General features: G+C 39.8%; 1 protein-coding gene across 7 annotated transcripts in view; it reads left to right on the plus strand.

Moving 5' to 3' along the window:
- The window catches only part of Slob (Slowpoke binding protein), a 37,673-nt gene that overhangs the window by 2,928 nt on the left and 7,812 nt on the right, over positions 1 to 26,933 (plus strand). For 2 of the 7 annotated variants that reach the window (XM_070214771.1, XM_070214787.1), the window contains exons 2-8: positions 10,983 to 11,068; positions 12,578 to 12,654; positions 23,908 to 24,115; positions 24,179 to 24,415; positions 24,659 to 24,840; positions 26,323 to 26,533; positions 26,764 to 26,889. In XM_070214771.1, coding sequence (XP_070070872.1) covers positions 11,024 to 11,068; positions 12,578 to 12,654; positions 23,908 to 24,115; positions 24,179 to 24,415; positions 24,659 to 24,840; positions 26,323 to 26,533; positions 26,764 to 26,889 — 1,086 coding nt within the window. In that variant the 5' untranslated portion in view covers positions 10,983 to 11,023. Of the gene's footprint in view, positions 1 to 10,982; positions 11,069 to 12,577; positions 12,655 to 18,539; positions 18,992 to 19,446; positions 19,567 to 19,892; positions 20,061 to 23,907; positions 24,116 to 24,178; positions 24,416 to 24,658; positions 24,841 to 26,322; positions 26,534 to 26,763; positions 26,890 to 26,933 lie in introns of those variants that run through there. The other 5 variants (XM_070214764.1, XM_070214768.1, XM_070214769.1 and 2 more) reach the window with 5 other exon arrangements.

The raw sequence follows: 26,933 nt of genomic DNA on the forward strand, positions 1-26,933 counted from the left end.
GAGGAGAAAATAATACAACTTTGTATGGCATCTAAGAAGTTGCTTGGGAAAATCTGGATTCCCAAGCGCTTGATTTGACAGGGCACTCATTACTCAAGCTAGACAATAAACCATCTCAACCCCTTTCTGCATTCCCCATAAACGTTATCCTATCGACAACATCTTATATATCTTCGCTGATTTATGCGTTGTATTCAAGCCAAAATGTTTATTTTGAGCCCCTTTTTCGGAGGGCCAGAGAATTAGTTCATCCTGCCATGTTGGCCACGCCCCATCGTTCAACCCGCCCCCTTGGCCAGGGTTTGTTTTGTGTGTTGCTTTCAATTTGTTTGTTTATTTCACTTTTCGAAAAAGGTCAAAGTTGGCCACATTTTGTTTCGCATTCGCTTTGGGCTTTCACCCATGTGTGTGTGTTTGTGTGGGTGAGGGCGGGCCTTTTGTGGGTGGGCAGTGGGCGTGGCACTCGAAATTTTGTTTATGTGCCTTTCTGACATTCATTAAAAGTCCAGCCAGCGACTGAAACTTTGAAGAGATTATCGACTAGGGCAGTCATAATATTTATGGGCCCGCTGGAAAGGTCAGGGTTTGACCTTCGGCAGCCCCAAAGAAAGTGGCCCCATTGTTGTCCCAATTTAACAAATGACAATAACACATGATCTGCGATAAGAAAATTGAAATCAAAGACAGCCCCACAAAGGAAAAACTGGGGGAAGTGTATTTGTGGACGGGGGTTTGACATTTTACAAATGCCAGCAATAAAATTAACTTAAATAACGTTTATTCCGCGCATCGAATTTCACTAAAGCGGGGGTTGTTAAATCCAAAGGTGGTGGGAGGCAAAGTTCGAGGCAAGCCATGTGATGGTAAATGACTTTGACAGGCAGCGGAAAAATCGTGGGAGCTGAGAACAATTCTGGGAGGGGAAAAAAAATGTGGAAAAATTTGGCAAGGCGCTGAGAATGTTTGTTGTAATATTAAACAGTGAAATTATTAAAAGAATCTTAGAACTGAGATACCTTAATGATAGTAGCAAGACAGGAAGTTTTATTTAATTGATTTATCTACTGAGATACTCCTTTAATGTTGTGTGAACTACAAAAATTTAAAGTTTAAAAAGGACCTGACACCAATACTAAAGTCGGTGCATATACTCGAATATCTAAGCACCTAAATATTTGATAAATGCATTTTTATATCCACTCTTAGGGATGTTCTAGCAAATGCATCTTCGGGAATGAAAGCTATCAAGTGAACTCCTATCGATATGACAGCTCTCCCCAAGTGCACCCTATGCGAGTGAGTTATTGTGACCTCAAGGCAACGGCCCACCCTCTTTTTCCACACCCCAGCCCGTCATAAATCGTGGAATATGCAAATTTCTCGTGTGTCAACAAATTGACAGGACACGGCAATATAATTCTAATTTATGTGAGCCTGAAATCAATTCCAACGTGCAGCATCAGCGAAATGGAGAAAAAAACTCATTTAATTTCCCCCTTCCAGAGCAACTAATTATAAAGTTTTCCAATGAGTTGTGTTTAAGTTGAGGGGGTTTAATCTAACGATAAAGTTTTCCTCGCAGTTGAGCTTAAAAGTAGACAACGCTTTTAGCTCACGACCTTAACGTTGAGCTTCGATAAGTAGGTTACTTTCTAATGCAATGCCAATAATTTAAATCCATAATTATAGTGCGGAGACCTCCAGCTGCTTAATCAAAATATTCGCCTCTTTTCCCCTGAATGAACAATTACGAATTCAATTAACAATCAATTTGCATAACAAACGAGATGACCCACACGACGAAGTAAACAATTAAATGTATACATGTTTGTGTGGGCAAATATGTTTATTTATTTAATTGTATGCCAGCAACACATATAATCAAACCCGCAGCGTAATCCTTTTGTAGGGGAGGGGTGTTGATCGGTTCGACATGCGAACAACTTCCGTTTCCGCTGCTCGAAACTGAAACACAAATCATATTTCCGCTTTGCATTGGCAGACCCTAAAAGCACAAAAGGGCGAATACAGGTAAATGGCACAAATTTGCTGCCAATTGCGACTAATTGCCAGCAGCACATAAATGCGAACGCACATGTGTGAAATGTGTGACGGGTTGGTGTAATTTGAAAATTAAACATGGCGCTCGCATTCGAAATGCGCATTTCCGGTCCGCTCGCTCCGCTTTTCGTTTTTGCTCGGGGACAGTTTCATTTATTCATTAGCTGACCAGGTTAACTTTCCAGGGGTGAGAGTCCTCTTTGTCCTACTTTACCCCATGCAGCAAAACAAAAAAAGAAAAATACGGGGTGGCGGGGGGAAAGGGAAAACCTCAGCATAAAGCTTTCAACAGTCGCCGCTGCAGGTGGCAACTTTTCAGGCTGAAAACCTGTGGGGGGCAGAAAAACCAAGTGCACAACCAAAAATAATTTGAAAACCATTCCGTAAATTGGTTGAAAGGGTGTAACTTTTTATATAAGGATCTAAGTCCTGGGTTTTCGGTTTTAATTAATGTAAAAAATATGTTTTTCAGCAGTTCCTAAATTTGTATTTTATTTTTAAAATACAGAAACACCATTTAAATTTGTTTAAATTCCGGTTTTGTTGGAAAAGAAAATATCAATAAATAGTTTTAAGTTTACAAAATTATTTTCTTTAATTTTAGATATATGCACTTTATACTTTTAATTTGGTCTCAGTGTAGCGCTTGTGGAAACGGCTGAGTTTAGCAGGTGAGCCGCACTTTGACGACATTATTACGATGTGCGGCTGCTGTTCCTGTCGCAGTTTTTGCTGCTTTTGTTGTTCCCGGCCATGTTGTCCTGTCATTGGCTTAACAGCTAATGGACTCAAATGGCTATTGCGGTTTCCTTTTCGGCTAGTATCCTTCCCTGCCCACTGGCTGCTCTGCTTTCTTGGCCTCCTTCGGTCAGCCAACGTTTGTCATTTGTTTTCGGCTTAACCCGGATTCGCAGGCCGGCAATCATAATTAAATCGGTCAGCAGTTCGGGGCCAGTTCTCAGAGGATACATAGCTCTTTTGGATGGGATTGCACCCACTCTTTAGTGGCATCACAAAGAAAACGGGGAAAGTGCCAGACAAAGGAGGCAGGATATCTCACACAAAGCAAATGCCTAAGGGGGCTTTCGCTTGTGAGTCGCTTTTTCAGGTACGATATGATATGGACCACAAACCGCAGTTTAGCATGCACCAGTCTATTCACCTTCCCCCAAACTTATGCAGGTTATACACAGGAAAAAAATATTTTATTATTCGACTTCCTCAAAGATTCTAGGCTTGAAAAAAACTATTAGTCTTATTTCGTTCGTTATTAGTAAAAATGTTAAAAAAGTTCTTGGAAATTTAATTTGCTTTTTTCTCAGTGTAAAAGGGGAGCCCCCGAAGAGCAGTCTCAATAAGCAAATGTCGTATTGTGGTCGCATGTTATGTCCAAAGACCCGCCCAGTGGGGATATGCAAATGAATTTGTGTGCGAATGCAAGTTTATTGTAATTTCTGGCATAATTACTTATCCAACAGAGATAATGGAAACTGGGACACAGCTTGGGTAGGACTCAAGTCAACTAGAGAGCACGTCCATTTGCATAATCCTCAAGTTAGCCGAGTGAAAGAGGACCGGAATTAGCCCTGAACGTCAGGAGACTAGCAGGTGGTTCTGGCTTACCTGAACTTTTAGCATATTCTCTATTATATTTCCTTGAAGCTAGAACCTACTGTACTTTAATTGAGCCATTCAGGAAGATCCGAACGGAGACATTTTGGATGCATTTCAAATGCATGAACTCAACTGTTTAATCGGCTGTGAATGAGGAATTTACTCAGTCGGCAAATCGAAACTATATCAATATGCTTGAATGGAATTTCGTAGCAGATTTTCAAGGGGCTTAAGTCACTCGACGATGATTCACACTCCCTAAGGATTTCCCGCAGTTGTCTTAAATTCTCAGATTGGCAACAAAAATAATCGACTTCTCTTCATTGACTTATTGCGAAATCCCAAACCACTCTCAGCTGTTGTTATTGAAAATTAATAGCCGGAAAAGAAAAAAAATCACCAAAATATAGGTAAAGTACCAGAGACCCGGATAAATCCTGCGGACAAGCCAAGCGACCAAAATGAGTGACAGCCACCCAGCTAGACAAAGAGTAATGTGGAAGATGTCGGAAAATGGTGGAGCAATTGAGTATAATTTAATTATGCAAAAGCAGCGTGGACAGCAGTCGTGAGTCCACCGTAAACGGTCCTTTGCGCATCGTTTGCCAATAGAAGGGACAGGGACCCAGCCAGGACCCATCATTAATCATTTATTCACAGGCGTGTATCTGCGTGTGTGCGCCTGGCTGGACTCCTTATTAATTGGATACGTTTCGGGCACGCAAATCACTTGCACAGCCAAAAACGACAAACAAATCAATGTGATTGTAAATCAGGGGCTTTTATCTTCCGTAAATTGGATTTAAAATTAAACTAAAATAAAATTATATAATCATTTGAATAAATTTGACTGGAAGAACAATCGAATTTTTTAAGCTGTGTTACCAAAATACTATTTCATCAAAAAAACCAAAACTTAAAAAAAAATGTATTGTTTTTTGAACATAGCCTAATTTTAAAATAGTATTTAGATTAATTAACTAGTTTAAATCTATAGATAACAGCAAATATTTCTTTTTTGTTTAAGATCATACAAAAAAAAAACATAATTATAAATTTGTCGAATTGGAATTTTATTTATATTTTCTCTGCCTGTAGGGTATTGTGCACGTTAGGGTATTGTGAAATGATTCACGCATAGAGCTTCGAGTCCTTTAAATTGATTTTAACCGCAGTCAAGTAAAAGTAATTGACAAAAATAAAATACTGGTAAATGGAACTAATAAGTTAAGAGAATTAAGTTTCCTAGCATTCATATTCATCTTTAAATTTAAAAAGAAAGTGTGAAATTTCTTAAAGCGCTTTAAATTTGCCCAAAAATCCGTTTGAAGGATTACTCATAAAAGGGTTTTTATTCTTTTTGTAAAAATAAAGGACTTAATTTCCTTTGTCAGACGTCAAATCTGACTCTTAATTTGAACCAGCTCAGACGTTAATTCGAGCCCATTTCCATCTCATCAGTTAGCCGTCAGCAGAAGGCTAACAATTATCCCATAGCCAGTTATAATTCTTCGCTGGGCTCCAGAGCAATTTGTTCGACTGATTGCCGCGGAAACAAAAGACAAGTGACAACTGTCAACATCTCCCGACTGACATTGTTGGACGAATGCTGCTGCGGTTTTCGACCATTATGGGAATTAATTGAGGCATTGTCTGCGGCATGGTTGGTGGGATTCCTTTGCCATCTAGGACCTCGGGCATATGTCAATGACGTCAGCACTTTATGCGATGATTTCCATGGGAAATGGCAGGCCGCCCAGGCCAAGAGTGTGCGCTAATTAACTGCGAGAGAAGAAGGAAATGTGCCAACTGGCAGCCGGAATCGGTTAATTAATCTCTTTACCGGTAGGCAGTGAAACCGAAACCGTTTCAGCGTTTTGGTGGCACTTCCGTTTTTCTCCGCTAAAATGTGTGTCAGGGCTGGAATGTTTAGGGGTGTGAGGACGGCGAAAGAAAAAAAAGTGTCCTTGGAAAACATTCGCATGCAAAACATTTTCCAAAATGCGAGACGACAGCCGGGAAAACAGAGCCACAACATCGCTGATATCCTTCTTGGCACTATGAACTTATTTCTTGCTTTTTATGGCGGCATTGCCACAAGGAACTTTTCAATTTTGACAGAAAATAACAGAAGGCGAGGGATAGAACTTTCGGGAGGGTGGTAGGGATTTCTGTTTGTTCCGTGAAATAATAAAAACGTGTGAGGAACTCAAAGAGATTTCAGCTGAATTCAATTTTACTTGGCGTAAAAAAATAAAAGGACGAAGACGACAGCGAGGAAAAAACAAACAAAACGTCAACAAGGACGTGGCAGCCAGCGAGCAACTGCCAGGACTCAGAGAAACATTTCCTTTGGTTTGTGGGTGGGTGTCTGCTGGGATAACATTTTAATAAAAATAAATTCGATCAACACTTTTGTTTGCTCAGTTTCGTTTGCCAGAGCATTGCCTGCGGTTGCCGGATTTCGCATATGAATAATATTTATTTTTGGCAGCCGTGGAATGAAATCGAAAACGGAAATAAATAATTCCAATAAAATTTAGTGGACTGCGAAAATTGAATTAAATCGCCGAGTTTAATTTAAAGATGCAATTTGCGCATGGAAATATTTGTTAGTGGCTAAAACTAGATAAATAAATCGGAATTTATGATTTTTATAATGAGCTATTTAGGATTTATTATTATTTGGTGTATTTGCAGAGTGCATTACAAAACCAAATTAAAAAAAATAAATTAAATTAATTGGTTATTTTAATTATAGGTACCTGATTCGAAAAAAAATGGTTGATAATTATAAATTTGAACAGAAATTAGTCCTACTTTTAGTTTATTATTATTTTTAGATTTAGTTCCTAAACTTGACTGGTGACCTTTAAGCAATACACATATTCTTAAAAACATTTCTTTAGATAGCAATCGCGATTTATGGTTGGTCCCTTCACCTGCAACGTCCAACTACTTTTACTATTACTATTATGGCTTTGTGCGAATGTCGTCGGGGTCGACTTCCTCGCTTCCTTGGCAATTACAAATGTCACCTTCCACATAAACACATTGTTGTGCAATCAAACAGACCGTAAATAACAGAAACCATCCGAATTTACGAGGCAGCCCGTCTGGTGGGTAGTGGGTAGTTGGCTGCGGAGGGTGTTTCTGCACTTCCGTTGCATGTCCGTCTTCGTTCGCTTTTATTACATCCGGTCCGAGGTTGGGGGAGCGAAAGGTGGAAAAGGAAAGGTCGAACATGGCCACGAAGTACGTCGAATTGGCATCCGCAGATGGTGGTTATGGTCTCTTTTTTGTCATAACCACGTCGGTGGAACATTAAAAACTCATTTCCAGAGGGTGGTCAATCTTACAATCCTCCCCAAAACAAAAGTCACAGTCGACGCTTGTCGGGCAAAGCTTTTTCCCAACTCGCCATTGGATATTTCCCTGCCGCTTTTTGTGGCCCTCTGGCCCACAATCAATTTTATTGATTTGAATTCGCATTTGATTGCATTGCAATTCGCTCGAGTTTCACTTTCTATAATTGCGTTTTGGCCCAATTTAATTTGGCGAAAGCATAAATACACACAAATACACTCGAACACCCATAAAAGAAAGAAAGTAAAGATAATTTCGCACGTACTTTTCGGGGCGAATAGCCGGCGTCCATTTTCTACGCCGAGTTGTGCGGAACTGACCAACGATAGAGAGGCCCATGGCGAGATTTGTTTATTTTCTAGCCACATTATCTAGTTTTCCCCGCTTTTGTTGGCCTTTCCTGCCATTTGGCCGCTTTTCTTGGCCATTACCATTGCCATTGCCGTTCGGTTGATCTGCGGAAATGGGAAAATGCGAGAGATGGGCCGAAAGAAATGGCTAATGCGAGAGAACTAAATGTTAGGGAAGCAGTTCGCACCACATCTGAGCTGCATTTAAACGTTCAATAAAATGCCACAAAAAGTTATACATACTTGAGCACTTTCTTTCTAAGAGTATATGCAGTCAATTTAACACCATATCACAATCCCAGAAAATTCCAAAAATAATATTGATCACTTGTAAAAATATTCATAAATAAGAATTAATGTTATTAAGTTGAGTTCGCATTATAAAAATACAAAAAATATTCCACTAATGTGTACTCTTAAGTCTAAGTGCCCTTAATTGCCCCTTCCAAGATCATTAAATTTTGTTTCAATTAAGTTGGGCTAATGCCATTCCATTGACACTCAACCAAACCGAATGGAAGTAGAACGTAATGGCTTAATTAATATTATTAACGAACACTTCTCGCTGTTCGCCAATGACCTTCTAATTAAGGTTTTCGCAAGCGATAATCATAATAGCCGGGAGTGCCACGCCCCACGCTTACCGCCCATTTGCACGCATCAAATTGAGCGACAACGAATCCTAAGCGAAACTTTCACCGTGCCGCCAAATTATGAGTTTACACGCAACAATGAGGAACTGTGTGCGTGGGGCCTTGAAAGTTTTCACTTGGCACCATATTTTACCATCACATCCACCCCTCGAGAAATGGGTGCGGTTTGTAATGCACAGAGAAAAAATACTGCAAACTAAAGGAAAATAAAAATATTTTGCAAGGAAAAAAAAAACCGAAAAAAAACCTTTTTTTTACGAAATAAACTAAATATTTTGTTTCACAGTTTAAGAAATTCATAAAATGCTATTAGTAAAACCAAATTACAGGAATATCTTGTATATCAAAAACATGGTTTCTCTCCGTGCATATCCACCGAAAGGGCACGACTCCTAGGAAAAACTTGATTTGACTGGCGTCGAGACAAATCACGTTGACTGGCTCAACATGACAGCTGCCCCAGGACCTAGGACCTGGGACCTCCTCTCCTAGCCCCGTGCCCACTATCCTTGTCTGCTGCCAAGGCAAAGCGATGATAAATGAACCCGCTGAAAGTGACACTGATTTTTGGTCAGCTGCACTTGATTTCCAGTCGAAGCGTGCACACGTTGCGTATGAGTAATGTCTCCGTTGTCAGCGTTTATCGCAGCCCTCTCCGCAGTTTCCTAACCCTCATTTGATTTCCGCACCGCGTGTGGCTGTCGCATTATTGACAATTTTATTAGGCCATTTTTGTTTGCCTGTTTATAATGCTGCCAGCACAAAGTAAACTCGTTAATTTCATAACATATGCGAACACATTTGGATTTCAGTGGGGCAGGGGGAGGGGGCGTGGTTGTGTTTGACGATGTGTTTGTTGATGGGACGTTGACAGCATTCATGTGCGGCATAAAAACGACATCAGAGTCTGGGGAATAAAAAGCGAGTGTTGGCCAGCAGTCCTTGATCGTTTGTCATCAATACTGATTACCATATTTGCGGCTCATGAATAAATAATTGCTAATTTCCTAATATTGAAAATAAATATCATAAAGAAATTTAGGTATGTGAAAAATTGAGGATGAATTACAAATAAATTTTATTTTATAAAATTTATTTCAAATAAAATTTATTTTGTAAAGTTACAAACTTAAAAACCAAACAAAGGAATACAGTCTTTAAAAATTTCTGAAGGCATGATTACTTTTTAACAATTTTTAAAACAATTTGATTTTGTTCCCAATTATTTTGTTATTTATTTACATACGTAACTTAAAGTACTAAAGGTATTTCTTTTTATCAATTTGAAACAGAAACTGCTATTTTAACTGACGAACATTTATACGCATTACACTTGAAATCAATGTTTCCCTTAACCTTTTACCCGTCTACACTACATTCCTTTTCCTATTTCTGCATAATTTTGCCATTTTCGGTTTTTGGAGAGTGAAAAATCCATTTATGCAATGCACGCAAGTGGCACTATGCAAATTCCAGGCCACCAGAGCCTTGCCAAGGCAAAAAAAAGCATTGATTACACTTGAAGAGTCAGTTGGGAAAATTTGCATATTTTTTTGAACAGGAAATATAGAGAATCGGTAAATCAGGTCAAATGGAAAGGGAGGTGGATATATTGAATGAAGGGGCGTGTTTGAGGTTGGGATATATATTCTAAGTTCAATATTGAATTGGAAGCGTGGATTTCACTGGCCTTAACTTCGAATTTTGTTTTTCTCGGACTTCGTTTGAGGTATCAAGGCTTACTTGTTTTTCGATTTAGGAATTAAAGCATTAAAGACGAAATTCTCTTTAAAATACATTTTTCAAATTCAACGGAAAGCGTAATTTGTTGGAGATTATTATAAAGTTTTTGAAAATAATTCGCTATAAAATATTTTTTAAATTGTGTTTGGTTCTTACTACAAATTAAAATGGAAGGCAAATCAATGGTAAAAAATTAAGTGCACTAAATAATTGCAAAAAGTTTTTGCTTTTAAGTTTTCTTTCTAACTTCTAGTTAAGTGCAGAAGTTAGTACGAATTTTCTCTCAACGTTTGTCTTAATTTCTGGCACTTTAATTAATGTCAAACATTCGCCACATGTCCATAAAAGTGTATTTTGGGCCAACATTTGTTTTCCCAGAAAAGTTCAAAGTTCAGACGCGTGCCGATGGAGAACATGACTGACAATTCCCGAGGGAAAAGCGGAGAACGCAACAGTTTGCCATAGCATTTAGGCCCAAGATATTTCTTCATCCTCCTGACATTCGGACCATTGAAGATGATAATTGCGGAGGCGGCAGTCACTAAAATATTGAGAACGCTCCATTGAACAAGTCCTCGTAAATCAAACGCAATGAGCTTCGCTGAGGGTCGGAACCTTGCCAGGACATCCGCCACCTCCACTTAGCCCCTCCTCCCACCAAACCAATCTGGACAAAGTGCTCTTAAAATTCGATGAGCAGAGCTAATCGCCTTCGCTGTTGGCTCAGCTGAGCTCACTCAATGGTCGGCAGTGTTTGCTATTTTGGCAATTATATTAGGGGCAAAGACAAATCAATAAATGTGTAATTACAGGAACTGGATTTTGGGCAAATGGTCGATGGCCAGGAATCAACGAGGAGGAAGGGTGGAAAGTCTGGGAAAGTAAACACACAAAAGTTTACTTCATTTATTGTTCTATCTATCTTACTTTAAGAAGCTTTGGTTATCGAAAATATATGCAATAATTTAAATATTACTTGCTTTAACTTATATTTTGTGGCGGTTCTCGGTAACTGATATTTTGCCTGACATCTTCCCTAACCAAATCCGCTTTGGAAACTAACTCCGAGAAAGAAAACTTTGAGATACGAGTATGCAAACAATATTTCCGCCCCGCAGCTCCGGCTCAACTTACCATGTTGATACTTTGTTCTCTCGAGTTTTAAGCTAACCCAATCTCCGATTTCCCATTGCAGCAAACCAACTGTGACGTGCTCTTAGATGAAAGGAACGTGCGATGCAATTGAATCCAAGCAGACAAACTGAAACGCACTACTGGATTGTAAGTATGCCTTCGGAGTGGACCTTGAACTTTCGTTTAGTTTATTATAATTTTCACGACTTGACAACTCCTTGCGGTTGCAATTATCGAGGCATAAAAATGGCAGGCCAAAGCGCTAAAGTCGTTGCCAAAAAATAGTTAGGCGGAGTGAAGTGGCCACAAATGCTGAGTGAAATGGTGGAAAGGCTGATGTGGCATTGTCTCTCAATTGGCAGGATGCCAGGCTGGCAGGAAGTTCCTTTGGTGGCAGGATGAGCCCAAAAGCCGGAGACAAAAGCCGCCTTCGAGTGTGTGTCCTGGCAATAGAATTTTATTGCCCCCAAATTGTTTGGAAAATGGCGAATTGCCGGAAAATGAACGCCTGTCCTTTCAATTTGTATTTTTCCCATCTTGAAAGGGTTAAAGCGGAGAGCATTCGATAGGGAAACTATTTCGTACTAAAAACTAAATCTATCCACCTATCTTAATACTTCAAAGAGTTAAAGCTCAATCTAAGGCACTTCATTAAATTGGTCAAATAATAAAGTGATATCTTTCTCACAGCATTCCAAGGTAACTTCCCCGCTTCCTGGCGATGCATCTTTCATGATCTATCCAGACATTTTGCTCAATAAATCATTCGTGACCCCATGCCCCAATGAAACGACAGATTCCCGCACACACAATCTGATTTCTATCGACTCGTGTCTGAATTGACATTCTTTGGCCTCCGCTCTGACCCGAAATGCCAACTGCAATTGACATTTCTGGCTGCAAAATTGATGATCCGCCTCCGAATCTGATTCGGAATCTGGGTCTGACTTGTCCGTCTGTCCATAAAATTAAAAAGATTATTCTCGCCAATGGTTTGTAACCTCCGCAGGCTGCTCCCATAAAGCGTGAAAACAGAAATACAACAAAGTCCAAGAGGGCGTGGCCTTGTCCGGTAAGAAAAAGATTGAAAAGTGGGTCGGAAAATCTAATGAACCTTTTACAAAGATGTCAAGTTGTTCGACGAACTTTACTTAAGGAAAAGCCAAATTGGGAATGTTTTGGCGGTGGGGCAAAGACCTTTTTGCCAACGATGAGAAACGATTATTGAAAGGTCAGCTGATAAGAAATAATTTATTATTTTTAGGAAAAAAGGATATTATTAAATATTTAAATTTGTAAAATCATTTGATTAAGCAGCTGAAAGAAAATAAGTTTGGTTTAGCACAGAATTAAAAGGAAAAGAAAAGGTTTGATATAGGAACAAATATTAAATAATGAGTTTTGATGAGGCGCCTAATTATACAATTAATTAAAATGGACGTTTTGCTTAAGACGATATAAATATTTTTCAAGGAATTTTAAGGACTTGAAAAAATGTGTACTTAAGGAAATAAACAAGGCTGTTGATTGATTTCATTGGTTATATAGTGCTTTCCTTAAATCTATAAATTGCAGCTACTAAATAATAGTTATAAATTATCTATTAATATTACACTGCAGTAATATTATAAAATGTTATTTTTCTATCTCTTTCAGACCCTTTTTTGGTGTGCCTTAGGTGGTTTGATATTGGGTGGAATTGTTGTCATTTCATACTGGATAAGACGATGCAGGTATGTATTTAACAATTCACCAGGCTGTACCCGTTGTGTATTCTGAAAAACATGAATATGAAAATGTATTCTGCAATATGCGTTGACAAAAGCGCAGCCGGAAAACTCTTCAATCCAATTAGTCCGGCAAAAATGGTTTGGGCCTGGTTTTCGCTCTGTATCTCTGCATTTGTTTTTTCGTAAAAAATCTTAAATTGAGGAGGGGACTAAGCCCCGCTACACGTGAGGCCCCTCGGAAAAGCGGAGACAACGTGAACGGGCCAACGACCACAGCGAATGCACGTGGGGATTTTCACCAGCCCCTGCGGAAAAGCTAAACTGAACTGTCGGGTGGCTTTTCCAGTGCAGCGCCGAATAGAACAGAGAGAGACAGCTCGTCCTCTATGAGCTTGTGGTGACATTAGCAAAGACGCAAAATTGCCAGTTGGCCGAGCAGAACAACTGAATAATTCAGCCCGGCAATTGGACGGACCGACGACTGTTTGAGCAATTAAGTTAATGATGCAAGGTCACTGGAAATGGGCCTGGCCAGGCCCGGGGCCCTTTATCTCCGCCCTGCCCCCTCGGAAAATGGTCGAATTTGGGGCTGGGGCCTGGCCGTTCTCCCCAACAATGACGCAGTTGACTTTCGGCTTTTTAGAGGGCGGTGACCAGTGGGTCTCCTCACCCCCTTCCCGTTTCCATTCCCACTCCAGGATCCATTACGACTCTTGGCGCCACTTCGTCCGGACAGACAGTGAAAAATACATGCTATAAATATACAGTAGAACTTAAATAAATCAAACTGCCCAATACCAAAATAAATTCAGAATTCAGTTTTGTAAAGAAGTTTTTAAAAAATTGTATTCCGTTTTTTTAACCGTTTAAAAATCAATGAAATATATCGTAATACCAGAATAATACAGAAAAAAAACTTATTTGACTCAAACATAGAATTAATAAATATATTTTAGTGGTTAGGAAAAATTCGCTACAATTTGGAAGCCTTGGCTAGAAAGTACCAGAACATTTTTATAGAACTTGGACTTGTAGATGTCAGACTGTAAGATATAAATTCATATTAAAGGACACGCACTATAAGGACAACTGACCGCGCCGAACGGCTTCCATTTTCATTTTCCATTTCCATTTCGCTTCTCCTCTATTTTCATGTTGGCTTCACGCGAGGCCGGCGCGTAAAAAGTTTTCCAATTTCCATATGGAGCGATCAAAGGCAAACCCGCAAACAAACAAACTGTAATATTTGCATACAACCGAATGTCCCGGGAGTAATGGAAAGTGGAAGAGGGAGTGGATGTGGGTGGCTGTGAGGTGCGGGTGGTGGAGCTGGTCAGAGCGAAGGTAAACAGTCGTTGAGCGGGTCATGATTAATGTGTCACGAAGTGGGCAACATCACGACTATTTGCCTCAAACACACACCACACACAATTTTAATGGCGGACATGGCACAGTGGGAAATGACCAGTTAAGCAAGGCTAATAAAAAGTTAATGGGTTCAGGAAACATTTGGTGGCAACTATAAATTTTCAATAAAATATAAATTCAACTTTGAAAATAAAATAAACAAAAGACTCACGATTCGTTTTGATTAAAATTATGGGACACCTAAAATTATGATTAAAATGTGAAAATATAAAAGGTTTTCATAAAACCAAAATGACCATTTTAACACTTTATAAAAACGAAATTTAATTTAAAATAATGGCTAGTGCAGTAGTTATTTTATTAATATGGTACATTAGTAAAATATTGAAATATTTTATAAATTTGATTTCTAAATACGTAAGTTAAAAAAAGTTATATAAAAAAATTATAGATATATAAAAAATGTCCGTTAGCTTAGAAAGTTTTTTTATTTTCTGTATAGAAAATGCATTTTCATCAAAAGAGTCCCTTGGCTACTAAACTTAACTGTAATTTCCCTATCCCTTAGCCGCAGTAAATTACAATAGCATTACAGAAACAATTAACCATTAAATACTCCCAGCCAAAAACCTGCTAGCTTGACCTTGCCCTTCTTGGGCCGGTAATTCCATCCTTATCGCTGGCCCCACGGTAAATTATCCATACATTGTTAGCCCATTGTCAAGAAAAACAAACTGGCATGCCAAGTTCAACTGGGATTCGATGGTTGGGGCTGGCCCGTTCGGTTGGCCGAGGAAGAGCAAACAAGAATGGAATTCATTCCATAGACGAGGAAAATTCTTGGCGAATGCCGAGCGGGCCAGGCGGACGACGCTTGCCATGAGTCAGTTGGAAATTGTCATAAAAATTAAAAATCAATTTTTATAATCCAGTTAGAAGGGGAGAACGCACGGTCACAAGCGAGACAGACAGTCGGTCGGCAGGGGAGCGAATGAAAGGGCGAGAGCGACGAGTCAGCCGCAAATACGACCACAAACATGAAGCGATATGGACACGCAAACACTCTAAGCCACTCACCCACAATCGGTGGTAGTACCAACTTACACCGACGCATATACACACATCGGTATCCAAGTATATATGGACAAAAAACACACCTCAGTCCGACTGGAATGAAGAAAATTCATACTTTCTGCCCCAAGCGAAACGATATTCGAATCGCACCTTCATTAACGGACGACCCGAGCACCGTGTTGGCCACGTTTTCATGGCTTAAATATTCAACCAAGTTCGCCTAAAATTTCGTCGCGTCAGCGAGTGAACTACATAGAACTTTCAGAACTTGTTGTAAACTTTGAAAAGTTAATTTCGGTGCTCCCCAAAAATTCTAATCCATTACATGGCACGCGGCCGTCAACTCTTTGCCAACTTTGTGACGTCCCGAAACTATTTAAAAATTTATTAAAATTTGTCTGACCCAATCAACAATGAGTGCAACCATAATGAAGCCGAAGAGGTCGTGGAAAGTGCTGTTCTAGGGCGGAGAAGCCTTCAATCGTCGAAAGCAGGTGCCACTCCGCTCATCATCTCCATCATCATAACTTTTAATGTGCAATTCTATTCTGGTCTCTGCAATTTTCGTGGCAGATTAAATGAGCTTGGGTGGCATGTAATGACGAAAATTATGGTCTTGTTCTGTGCAGCAAATGAAGGGGACTTGTAGATAGATTAATCAAGCTGGAAACGGAAAATAAAGGTGGAAGTGAAAATATAAGATGATACAGACATTTATTAAAAAATATAGTTGACGTAACAAAAGCGATTCCATTCCTAGCATTTTTTCTCATTTTGTTTAAATAATTGTGCTTATTGTGGTTAATTAATCAAAAAGTTAACAAAAAATAATAAATAAATATACAAACATTCCTAGTAAAACCAACTAAATTGCGCAGAAGTTAATTTTTCTCGCGGAAGTTTCCCCCAACGTCTTAATCATTTTGTTTTGAAAGCCCGCATAATACCCAAAAAAATAATTAGTAATTGCCTAAGGGCATGAAACATTTGTCAGTTATTTTTAACTCCTAGCGTGAGTAATTTCTTGAAACTAAGCTCTTTCCAAAGGCGATTCAATTAAAGTGCCGAGAATTAATGTCTGAAACATCGAACTGAGCCCCCTATTGATTAATGATATCTGTTTCCATTTGTGGCCCCTTCCTTTGCCTTCATCGCGTTTCTTACTGCCATTTACCGAAATTGACAATTTAATTTGCAATGAACAAGCCAGTGACGGACAGGATAATGCAATAATCAAAGTGAGGGATAAGCCAGAACTCAACTCACATATCGTGATTGTGAATATGAATACGAATTTGACACCCAGACAGGTGGAAAAGGGAAAGGGGCTTCGCTAGTGCACACCTGAAAGCCAAAAGAAAATAAAACGAACCACTTACAGCGCTCCCAAAAGGAAAATCAATAAAGTGTCTTGAAAGTAAAAGGCAGAAACGAACTTTGAGCATTTGTGTGCTGTCCCTGATTAGATAAATGGCCCGAGGAGGGGTTGTTCGCACAGGGCAAGAACAAATACGATTAAATCGGCCCACAATGCATGCAGAAAACACAATTTAAAATTAGAATTAGACAATTAGACAAATAGGCCGCCGCGGGGGTGGCGGTAGAGTGCGGGAAACACGTGCAAAAAATGGGGCTGCTTCAAACATACCAGGTACTCGTACTACATAGTACTCACGTTCCATACAAAGCTCAATGTCACGCAGTGCACACACACGAAACGAATGCGGCACTTGAGGGGAAAAAGGCGCGACACACGGGGCGTATGATTTATTTAAGCGTCTATTAAAGTCCTTTCCATTGTTTTGCCGCCGCTACTGCCGGCGTAGAAGTGGTGGCTTTTATTGCTGCTGTGGCTTACTTTTCAGCGTGTGAAGGACATTCGTTGAACTGCAACGCTTTGCTTTCGGTAAAATAACTTCAAAAGTTTTGCATGTCGAAGGGGCGTGTGCTTTTTAATTAACAAAACAGCAGCCACAATAGTGAGTGAAGTGCGACGGTATCTGAAATTGAAATCGGATCTATAGTGTCTGCGTCAGATGTTTTAATTGCTGCTCTGGCTAAAACAAAGCGGACACTTGAAAAACAGTAGAGCCCCGTAATTGAAAGAGTGAAATTTGTTTCATTTTTTGCCACAATTAATTGAGTTGAAAATTTGAGAAATGTCAGGAAATGATGGACACTTTATTGTTACCTAATTGGCCTCTTTATTTATTTCGTAATTAAACAAGGGTAAAAAGGTAATGCCAATTAATTATCTGCCCTTTATTTTGTAGGGAGACCTGGGGTATAATTTTTAAAAATCATTAATTTCTTACAAATAAATGGAAATATTTATTAATTTAAAAGAAAAATATAATTACCAAAGGCTTTTTTCTGTTTTTCAAAATGTTTACTGTGTGTATCCGGCGAAATCCAATTAAACCTAGAATAATCACCATCAAACGCAAACAAAAAATTAAACGATTGTCCAATTGAAACGGGGAAATCAATTAAATTATGTAGATATAAGTCTGCATATTGGAATCGAACGGGGTCAAGTTGATTTCGCTCCCATCGCTATTCATTAAATGCTGTTCTCCCACCGAATTCCCACCATTCACCCTTGCAAAACGTAACAATCGAATTGAAAACTAAATTTCTGTAAACATCGAACCCTGCATTTAGGTGTCTTGCCTTTTTGGACTGTAGCGAAGTTTGCCTAAGAGATCGCAGTCGGTAGGTAAATTTGCTTTCGTTGCATCAGCAAGTCAAGTTATCGAGCGAAGCAAATTAGCCAGCAAATTGAGAGCAAATCAAATCACCAGAGCAAAGCTAAAAAAATCCACAACTTTACACAAGCAAACGAATTATGATTTTCCAAACTTCAATTGGCTGCTAAAGTATCTACACTCAAGACACGCTGAAATTTGTTAAATTATTCCTTTGAGTTCCACGCAATTCTTTTATGCAAATTTCCTAAAATTAGATTACGCTTTTATACAAATTGGCTGTAAATTAGTTTAGTTGAATTGACAAATTGGCCTATGCCCTAAAGCATGCTTTACCCTTCATTTGATTATCCTTTCCTTCCGTTTCACAAAGAACACATTAACAGAAAAACAAAGGACTTGGCAAAGTTCGTTATCAAAATGCTTTTGTGATTGTCTTTTCCAGCAATAATTAAATCCAAGTTATTTTACACTCCTTGAACGATTGTTGAGCAAGTGCAACTGCCGGGGTGATAGAAGTTGCTTATATAGCTTATGATTTCCCCATTTTACTTTCCACGAAGCGCTTCTGTCCGTTCTTGTGTTTTTTCTCTTTTCATTTCGTTGCTGTGCAAAGTCCGCGTTTCCGGATTGATCAAATTTTAAATCGTTCTACCGCATATTTCTTTCCATTTCTCCGTGGCCACTCAACTTTTGTTCGAAACTCCCCCACCAAACAAACACTTGCAAACACCACAGGACACTTGCAGCGAGATCAACCAGCCGGCATCGCCGCATCCGGAGCCGGAGCTCATCATCAGCTGCCACCGGGATCAGCGGGATCAGTGCCATCGGGATAATATCCAGAGGGAAGGCAAAGTCATCACCCGATCACAATCATCGGCGTCGACCGCGCCGCATGCTCCAGTGCATCAACTGAAGCAGCAGCAGTCTCTGCCCACTCCTCTAACGCAGCAGCCCAGCCACAATCCGCAGGCCCCCAAGTCCGTCTCGATCCTGGTCTACAAGACCCTGAACACGGTCTTCAAGAGCAGCCGCAAAATCATCGTTCGCGTGTGTGAGGTGGCCAGCGCCAAGAAGTCCTTCACCATGTTCAAGTTCAACAAGGCCGCGCAGCAGCAGCGGATCGACAATCGGAACAGTGCCGTCACAGGACACGATCCCTTCGTCCGACCACCCGTGCCCGAAAAGTGAGTGCTCCGAGGTCCCGAAGGTTAGGGAACTTAAAGCGGGGGAGTCCTTGAAAAGCTTTCAGCATATAAATCACCAATATTTCGACAATACTCTAATAATTTTACAAACTTAAAAAATACGTCATATAAGTTATAATTTTGTTTTATATTTGAGAAGAGGTTTCGCATTATAACCTTGCTAAATTTTTTTAGTTTTACGCAGACTTTTTTTTAGTAGACATAAATTTTTTAAAAGTTTTTCCAAATCTTAAAATATTTGTATGACATTATCTTAAAGATTTTATGAAACCATTAATTTTTAAAAGACAAGTTAGCAACATTTTTAATTCTAAAAGAATGATCTGAATGCCAAGCAAATGCTTTTCGACCTCTCAAATGGAAAAATGCTTTCTGTGTTTGTCTCTCAATTTGAAATGCAACCGATAACCGATAACCAATATCGAACGCGATAGGAAAGTGAGGAACATTATGAAGAAGCTGCACAAGGCGAACGGCCTGAAACGCTCCAACTCGGCCATCGAGTTCGATGTCTCGGCCCTGACAGCAGCCAATCGCCGCCAGATCTACAGTAGGTGAGTACCCGATCGGCCCGACATGACTATATATACGCCCATGTACGGGTGTGTGTACATAGGACTTTTGCAATGTGCAATTTTGCAATTTAGCAAGCAAAAACTAGCACAGTGCACAGGTTCCTCGAGTTATGATTTAGTTCGTTACACTTTTTTGGTTCCATTCCGTGAAGCTTCTTTGACAAAAGCCGAGAGATAAGAAGAGAACACACACTTATCGCTGTATTTCTTTCGTACATTCTTTTTTGCCAAAAACCCACCAAACCAAACCAAACCAACCGAAAAACACCCACCGCAACCACCATTGTGTACCCTTCTATTTGCAGCAATCGGTCGGCGAGCTCGGAGCAAGATAACTCAGATCTATCCGAGCACTCGGAGAAATCGCCGCTGGTTAGCGCGAGGTTAGACAATCTAGCTAGGCTCTTCTTTAGCAAGTCGATGCCAGCGGAAACCGGAAGTAGAGATACCATAGATTCAGTACTGACAACAAGGTTGCATTTACTACTCTACTCTATACTAAACTAAACTAATCTATTTCGTATTTAGCTTGTACTTACACTTGAAATTCAGCATCCGAGCCTCAATAGTGTACAGATTTCAATGCCAAGTTTTTCTTTTGCTTGCCGAATTTGTTTTCCGTTTTGGTTTTCGTTTTAGTTGATTTATTCTGTTCTGTTCCAGCTCTACAGCACTTTGCATGCCAAAAATGAATAGAAATAAAATCTGAAATGCTTTTAATGTTTGCCACACGTAGAGAAAAGAAATCACCCAACAATTCATTTTATTCGAATTTATTTTTGATGTACCACACATGCACAATTATATACATAGAGATAACACCAGTAATGCCGTGGAAAAACATCTGAAGTGTCTAATGTTTTCAAGAGGTTTGAAAGGCGGCCACAAAAAATAATTAACTTGAAAGCTTTTGTGGGCAATGATTTTTGTAAAGGAGAAAAAATATACCCACTACCTTCTGTTAACATTAAACAGACATTTTGCCCAACTTTATTTGGAAAGTTTTCTCATTTCAAATGAAAAGCCAAAGGCAGTGCCAAAGTCAAAGCATTAAGCGCGATGATAGAATGCATTTTCCCTCAGTCCCTGGTTTTTTCTTTGTTCCAAAGGCAGGTGAAAGTTTGCCAAGGTGAAAATTCCTCAAATTAGATGCCCAGGCACACCGAACAAAAATTGCAAATTAAATTATCAACTCGGCAAAAGTTTGCTTGAAAAGGGCGAAAAATTGATTCGACTGTGTGTGTGTGTGTGAGGGGCCCATCCCCTCGCCCCCACCCTCCCCGCAATTCTACGTGCTGAGGCGTATGATGAATGTGCAAGCGAGCGTGAGCATCTGTTCGTGTATGTAAGTGTCTGTCGATGAGAACGCGAGGATCTGTGTGTGTGTGTGCCCCTAACGAGCAGGTGAATATGCATGTGTGAGTGCCGCAAAGTATGCAATAAAAAATTTCACACACGAGCACGTTAATTACGCGCGGCATCCGAACATTTTGGAGCAACTTCAATGCCGCCCCAATCGAGTTGCTATCTCCTGGCCCTAGGTATCTATATCTTTACATCTGGCAGATAGGTAGGTTTGGCCCTGGAACCGTGCGGTTCACTTGCTTTCATCAGTCGCAAAGGTTGCTATTTATTTTAAAAAATGGCAAAAGCGAAGTGTCTGCCCTGGTTCTTAAAAGGGCTTTATTTTTAATTAGCATTTCTTATTTACGGGTATTGGTTTTGCTCCTTTGTGCTGACTCTCTGGGCTTTCATTTGCTTCGGAGGAGATGCTTGTTTTGTAATATAACGAATTTTAATTGAAAATTTATTAAAAATCGTGTATAGTTTGAAATGTAAATAAAAGACCTTTGTTTTCGACTATCTTAAAAATATTCATTGCAAAATTGGAATACTCTGAGTTAATTTAAAGTTTAAAATAATAACACAGTTGTCTTCTTTTCATATTATTCGGTTTTTTCTTTTCTGATTTAAGAAGTGTAGTTAAAGGATAATTGCTCAAATATTTAAGGTTTTTTTCTTTCCAGATTATTAGGTTTTTTATTTTCTGATTTAAGAAATATAGTTAAAGAATAATTGCTCAAATATTTAAGGTTTATTTCAACGGTGAATACACCATTAAAATTACCTGAACGTATTTGGTGTTTTTACTGAAATGTATTAAAACTGTTTTTGGCTGAAAAGTCTGCCAGGAAAATCCAATTTATTTCTTCACTTCATCTGAATGCTCAAATCTGCTATCTTGAGCGTTCCCCTCGGTTTTTCGTAGCATTTATCCCTTCGCTTTACCGCCCACTTTCCAGAGTTGACAAACAACAAGTGTGTCGAGTGTTTGGCAAATATTTAAGCTGCAATATCATCAAGAGGATAAACGAAGGAAAGTCACCTCTCCGCTGTGCAACAAAAATTAGCTTAAGTCAACAAACAAACACACACAGTTGGATACTAAAACCCGTTAAAGCTGCAATCGGAGTCAAGGTCTTTTTTGAACAGCAGGGAAATGAGAAATATTTCACATACGCACCGTTGGCCAAAAGCGCAAGCCATGCGCCTAAAGAGACAGGCAATGGGCAAAGAGTTTTCCCAGCTTTTGGTTGTTCTGGTCTAGCTAGCACACACATGAGTACACTGAGGAAAATATTTAAAGTAACTTGCCTTCATGAAATTAATTAAATTACGATTTTTTTAAAGTCACAATGCTACCACAAAGACTTTAGAATATCTCTAAAAATATTAAAAAATAGTATATATATTTTTTTTCTGTGTGCCTGTGTGTTTTCATTCCGTTTCTGAAAGTTCTTGTGACGCAATGAAAGTGAAATGGGGTGAGAGGAAGAGAAAGAAGCCTCTTGGCCAACATTTTATGCCACACACGAACACACTTTCACTCTCTTTTTGTCCCTCCGCTGCCCTCTACTCTCCACTTTCTACTGCTTTTCGTTTTGTGCCTTATTAAATTTTCAAACACATGCTAAACTTAACCCGAGGATGTGCTTAACCTTCGCTCTGTTTTGATTGAGTGGCCCGTAAGTGTTTGTTTATGAGCCCCGTCCTTTCTCTACTTTCTACCAACTTTTTTTTACTTTTTCTGCCTTTGTTATTTTGTCTCTTCTTACTATCTCATTCTCGTTTAAGCCTCCAAGTGAGTGCAGTTTGTTTAGCTTTTCTTCGTTCTTTTATTTCGTTTAACAACGTTTCCATTTTCAGTTGCTTTTCTGCACTCTTCTCTTTGTACAACTCTTCACTTGCAACAAATAAACAAAAAAAATAAATTGTTTCCCAAAAATAAAAAACGAAACCGAAATGAAATGATAAACTCTTGCTTCCGTTTCCGCTGCGCCATTGTGCAGGCAGTTACTTCCTCTTCCTCTGGCCCTTCCTTTTGTTTTCCGTCCTCATTGAGTTGCAAATTCCTTCGTCCTGCGGCACCTCCAAAGCTGGCCAACAAAAAATTGTTGTGCTGTCCAAATTATTTTGTGCCTCCCGTTTTTTGTCTAACATTTCAGCAGCAATTGTCTCGTGCCCTGTAGATGTCAATGGTTTTTTTTTTTGGGCGGGCTCCAGGATACTGTTTTGTGGTCAGTTAGATAAGACGATAGGTTTAAATATTTTATAAAGACATGGAGACAAAACAAATTTGTGAATTTATAAGTCTATCTCCTAACCTTCGTCTTCAGTCGTATATTTTAGAGAGTTATTTTATGTAATAGATTGGAGAAGATAAATTCTCTAGTTATTTATTTAAGAATATTAGAAGCTTTTTTCCCACCATATGATTTTAGAAAATATTTAAAAATACAAGAAACAATATATAAATGTTTAAAGGTCAACAGTGTAGATGATTAAAGCCCATATTATATTTCACTTTAATCTTGCAAGAAAATCCCATCAGTTGTAAACCATTGGAATGTTAAGCGCTGATTGTCCTGAAATTCTCGCCAACATGCCTCCTGATGAGCAAGTAAATAAATCTCTGTAAATAAATTATTCAACATGAAACCACATAATTGAAATGGAAGGACGAATTTAAAATATGTTTGCTGTTGTTCAAGTGCGGTCGCTTATGCAAATTGTGGGAAAATTTATGTTAAACGCCCATTCCTGTTTGACGTTGTAAATAAGACCTGTCCAAATGAGTGTGATGTGATGGATGTGTCAAGACATTTTCGAGATAGCCATATCATAATTAGTTATAGTTTTAGCTGTACTATACAAACAAGTTTCCTTAGTTAGCCAATCTTGATCAAAGTATGCTCTCTAATAATTCTATATCTGCAGTATATCGATAGGCCTGAGAACTAACCCTCTGACCTGTTTCAGGCCCAACATCAAGTATCAGTACTCCGCCCTCGACAGTGGCAATGGGATCGTGGAGCGAAGTCCCCGGGAGCGGGCTCAGAGGGAAAAGGCCCTGAATGCCACTCAGGAATGGATTCAGGGGGCCAATGGGCGCTACGAAGTGATCGCCCACCTGGATGAGATCGGTTCGAGGCATGGCAAGAACTGGTTTCTGGTCACAGATGCTTCGGTAAGACCTTTCACTTGATTTTCTTCTTAAATTTGGAGATAAATATATTTTCAACGTATATAGGTCCGCACTGATCGTCTGCTGACCCTGCTACCTCTGCCCCCCGACTGCGTGGCCTTCGAGGATCTCCCGCCAAACGAAAGTGCGAGGGAAATACTCATGGAGCTCCTGGGCTCGCTGCACCATCCGTACATATATCCCGTTCTGGATCTGGGCTTCTTGCGGAACACCTCGTATAACTACGCCTGCCTGGTGACGCCCTTTAACTCGCGGGGCAGCCTCAAAGATCTCATTTATAAGGTGGGTAAAACGAAGGAATTTAAAAAGAAATATAATTTAAATAAATGCTTTTTAAATTTTCATCATTAAAAAAATAATTTATTTATTTTAGAAATTACTCATGATAAATTTTTTGTTTAGACTAATATTCCTAAAAAAACATTTTTTATAACAAAAAAAAACTTTGACCAAATGAAAACTATTGACCACATTCTCTATTTTTTTGCCCCACTTAAAGTTAATTAATCATTTTTCTCCTTTCAGGCACAGTGGAATGAGCCGTGGGCCAGGAAGTACACGCGTAAGCCAAATGGCTTACCGGTGAGCCAGGTGCAGCGCCTGGGGCGACAGATCCTGGAGGCACTGCTCTTCCTGAAGGAGCGCGGCTTTCCGCTTCACGGTCACCTGCACAGCGGCAATGTCATCCTGCAGAACGGGGCCGCCAGGTGAGACCATCGCCGATTGGCGCTCCACTCAACTGTGAACTAATTCAATAATGGCTGAAAATATTTGAAATCGAAATACCCCCAGTCATGCAAAATTCACCGAAATAGAAGCGAAAAATGAATTCAGCCCGAAATGGCAAATTAAAAGCCATTCCCCAGCATCGCTGCCCATTTCAGGGCACTTTAAATGCATGTCCCTGTTTTGGGGAGCCCTCGACGCCCCTCTGTGATCCATGTAACTGTTGTGCGACAACGCGTAAAGCACCTCCCCCACCCCACGCCACCTACCTCCACCACCCACTGGCAAACATCGAATGGGTGTAACAAAAATAAAGCTTTAGCTTTTTGCCATTTTAAAAATAAATGGTCGGCACAAAAAGTTGCTTATACTGCAGCTCGGGGATGGGGCAAAATAGAAGGGGGTTGGGGGGGCCGTGTGCATGCGAGAAATTCCTATAGGTGAAAGTCGATTAAAGTGCGGATTTTTTGCCATTCAAGTTTGCGCCAAGTGCATGACCCAATTTTGTTGCCTTCGTCGCCAGGGTATCGCTGTGTGCATTGAAAAGCTGATTTTCATATAAATTGCTTATACATATGTACAGTCATCGATAGGGCCACAGAGCAGTTAAAAGACCAGGGAGCAAAGGAGCAGGAAAATAGAGATTGTAAGCTGAAAAGCTGATTGACGGAGTGGAAAGAAAAATACTTGCTCAAGTGGGATTGGAATAAGAATCTGCAACTGCTTTCAATGGTAATAAAGATAGATAGATAGATGTGGAGGCTACAGGCTATCAGGGTTAAATCACAGCAATAAAAACATCAAGCAATTAGACAGGGATTTATTTCAGACTCAAGTCTTTAATTACAGGGGAGTTGCAATCACTTACGGTTAGTAGGAATCAATTATTGAGTCTCTTAAAGTAAACAAACTAAACATTTTTAAAAATAAAATATCTGTTAGCTTTGAACCATAACCTATAAAAGTAAAAGTAATTTTCATAAAACAACGAAAACCAATAAACTATACTACCACGGAAACTAGCATCTTCAGAACATCTATTGTCAGCCAATTTGGGAAACCTTTTCCAACTAGTCAGCAATATTCCGCTCTAATGAATACCGAGAATCGCTGGCAGGACCCTCGAACCGAAAGCCCCGGCCAATCCGCAATATACATACAACACTGTGTAGTGCCATAATATTGTCATATCAGGTCTGACATACGCTCTTTGTCATAAAGGCACATCGCAAGCGGGGAAAGGGATGGCAGACGATATCAGCCCCCTCTCGCTCGCACATAAATCCATAAAAGTAGGCACTTTGTGGCCGCCATTTCCACGTGTTAACCATCAATATATATGGGCAGAGGCCGCCATCGACAGCGTTGCATAATTAAGACCGAAAACAAAAGGGATGGGGACATAGGCCATTTAATTATGCATTTTCCGTGACATTTATTCCCTTTATATTTCCGACCATCAGGTTGTCGGGCCTGGAGAACGGCCTCCTGGGCCTCAGTTCGCGCATCAACGCCGTCATGTGGTCCCGATCGGTCACCGAGATCGAGAACGTGGACATCGTCTGCTTCGGCCACCTGCTCTACGAAATGTGCACGGGCCAGGAGCTGAACACCCCCAAGCCGTCCATGCGGGTGCTCGAGATGGAGCTGCAGCACTACCCACAAATTGGCCAGGTCAGTAGAAGCTACAGTCTGCTAGAAAGGGTTTTCCTATATACTAATTGTTTAGTAGCACATTGGCATTATAATTTGTATTTTATTATTTTATTTTTATTTTATTTTTCAGACAAGAAAAAAAGTAATGTATAGTATATTTGCTAACATCCTAGTGTTACAAATTGACAAGATCTTGTGACGGGATGCCAGCGAAGAATTTTACTTAGACTTTGAAATCTTCTTTGCAGATTCTGGAAATATTAGGTCTAATCTTTGAGCCGCCTAGCGGTGTCTGCCCCTCTGTTGAGGACCTAGTCCTTTGCGATCTCTTTCGCAGCATCGATTTGCGCGAGCTGCGCGGTCCCTGTTTCAGTGTAAGTTTAATGCTCTAGTTTTCAGGTCACCACATGTAGAGCGT

This window comes from Drosophila takahashii, chromosome 2L (genome assembly GCF_030179915.1).
Source record: "Drosophila takahashii strain IR98-3 E-12201 chromosome 2L, DtakHiC1v2, whole genome shotgun sequence".
In the NCBI taxonomy this organism is placed as follows: Eukaryota; Metazoa; Arthropoda; class Insecta; order Diptera; family Drosophilidae; genus Drosophila; species Drosophila takahashii.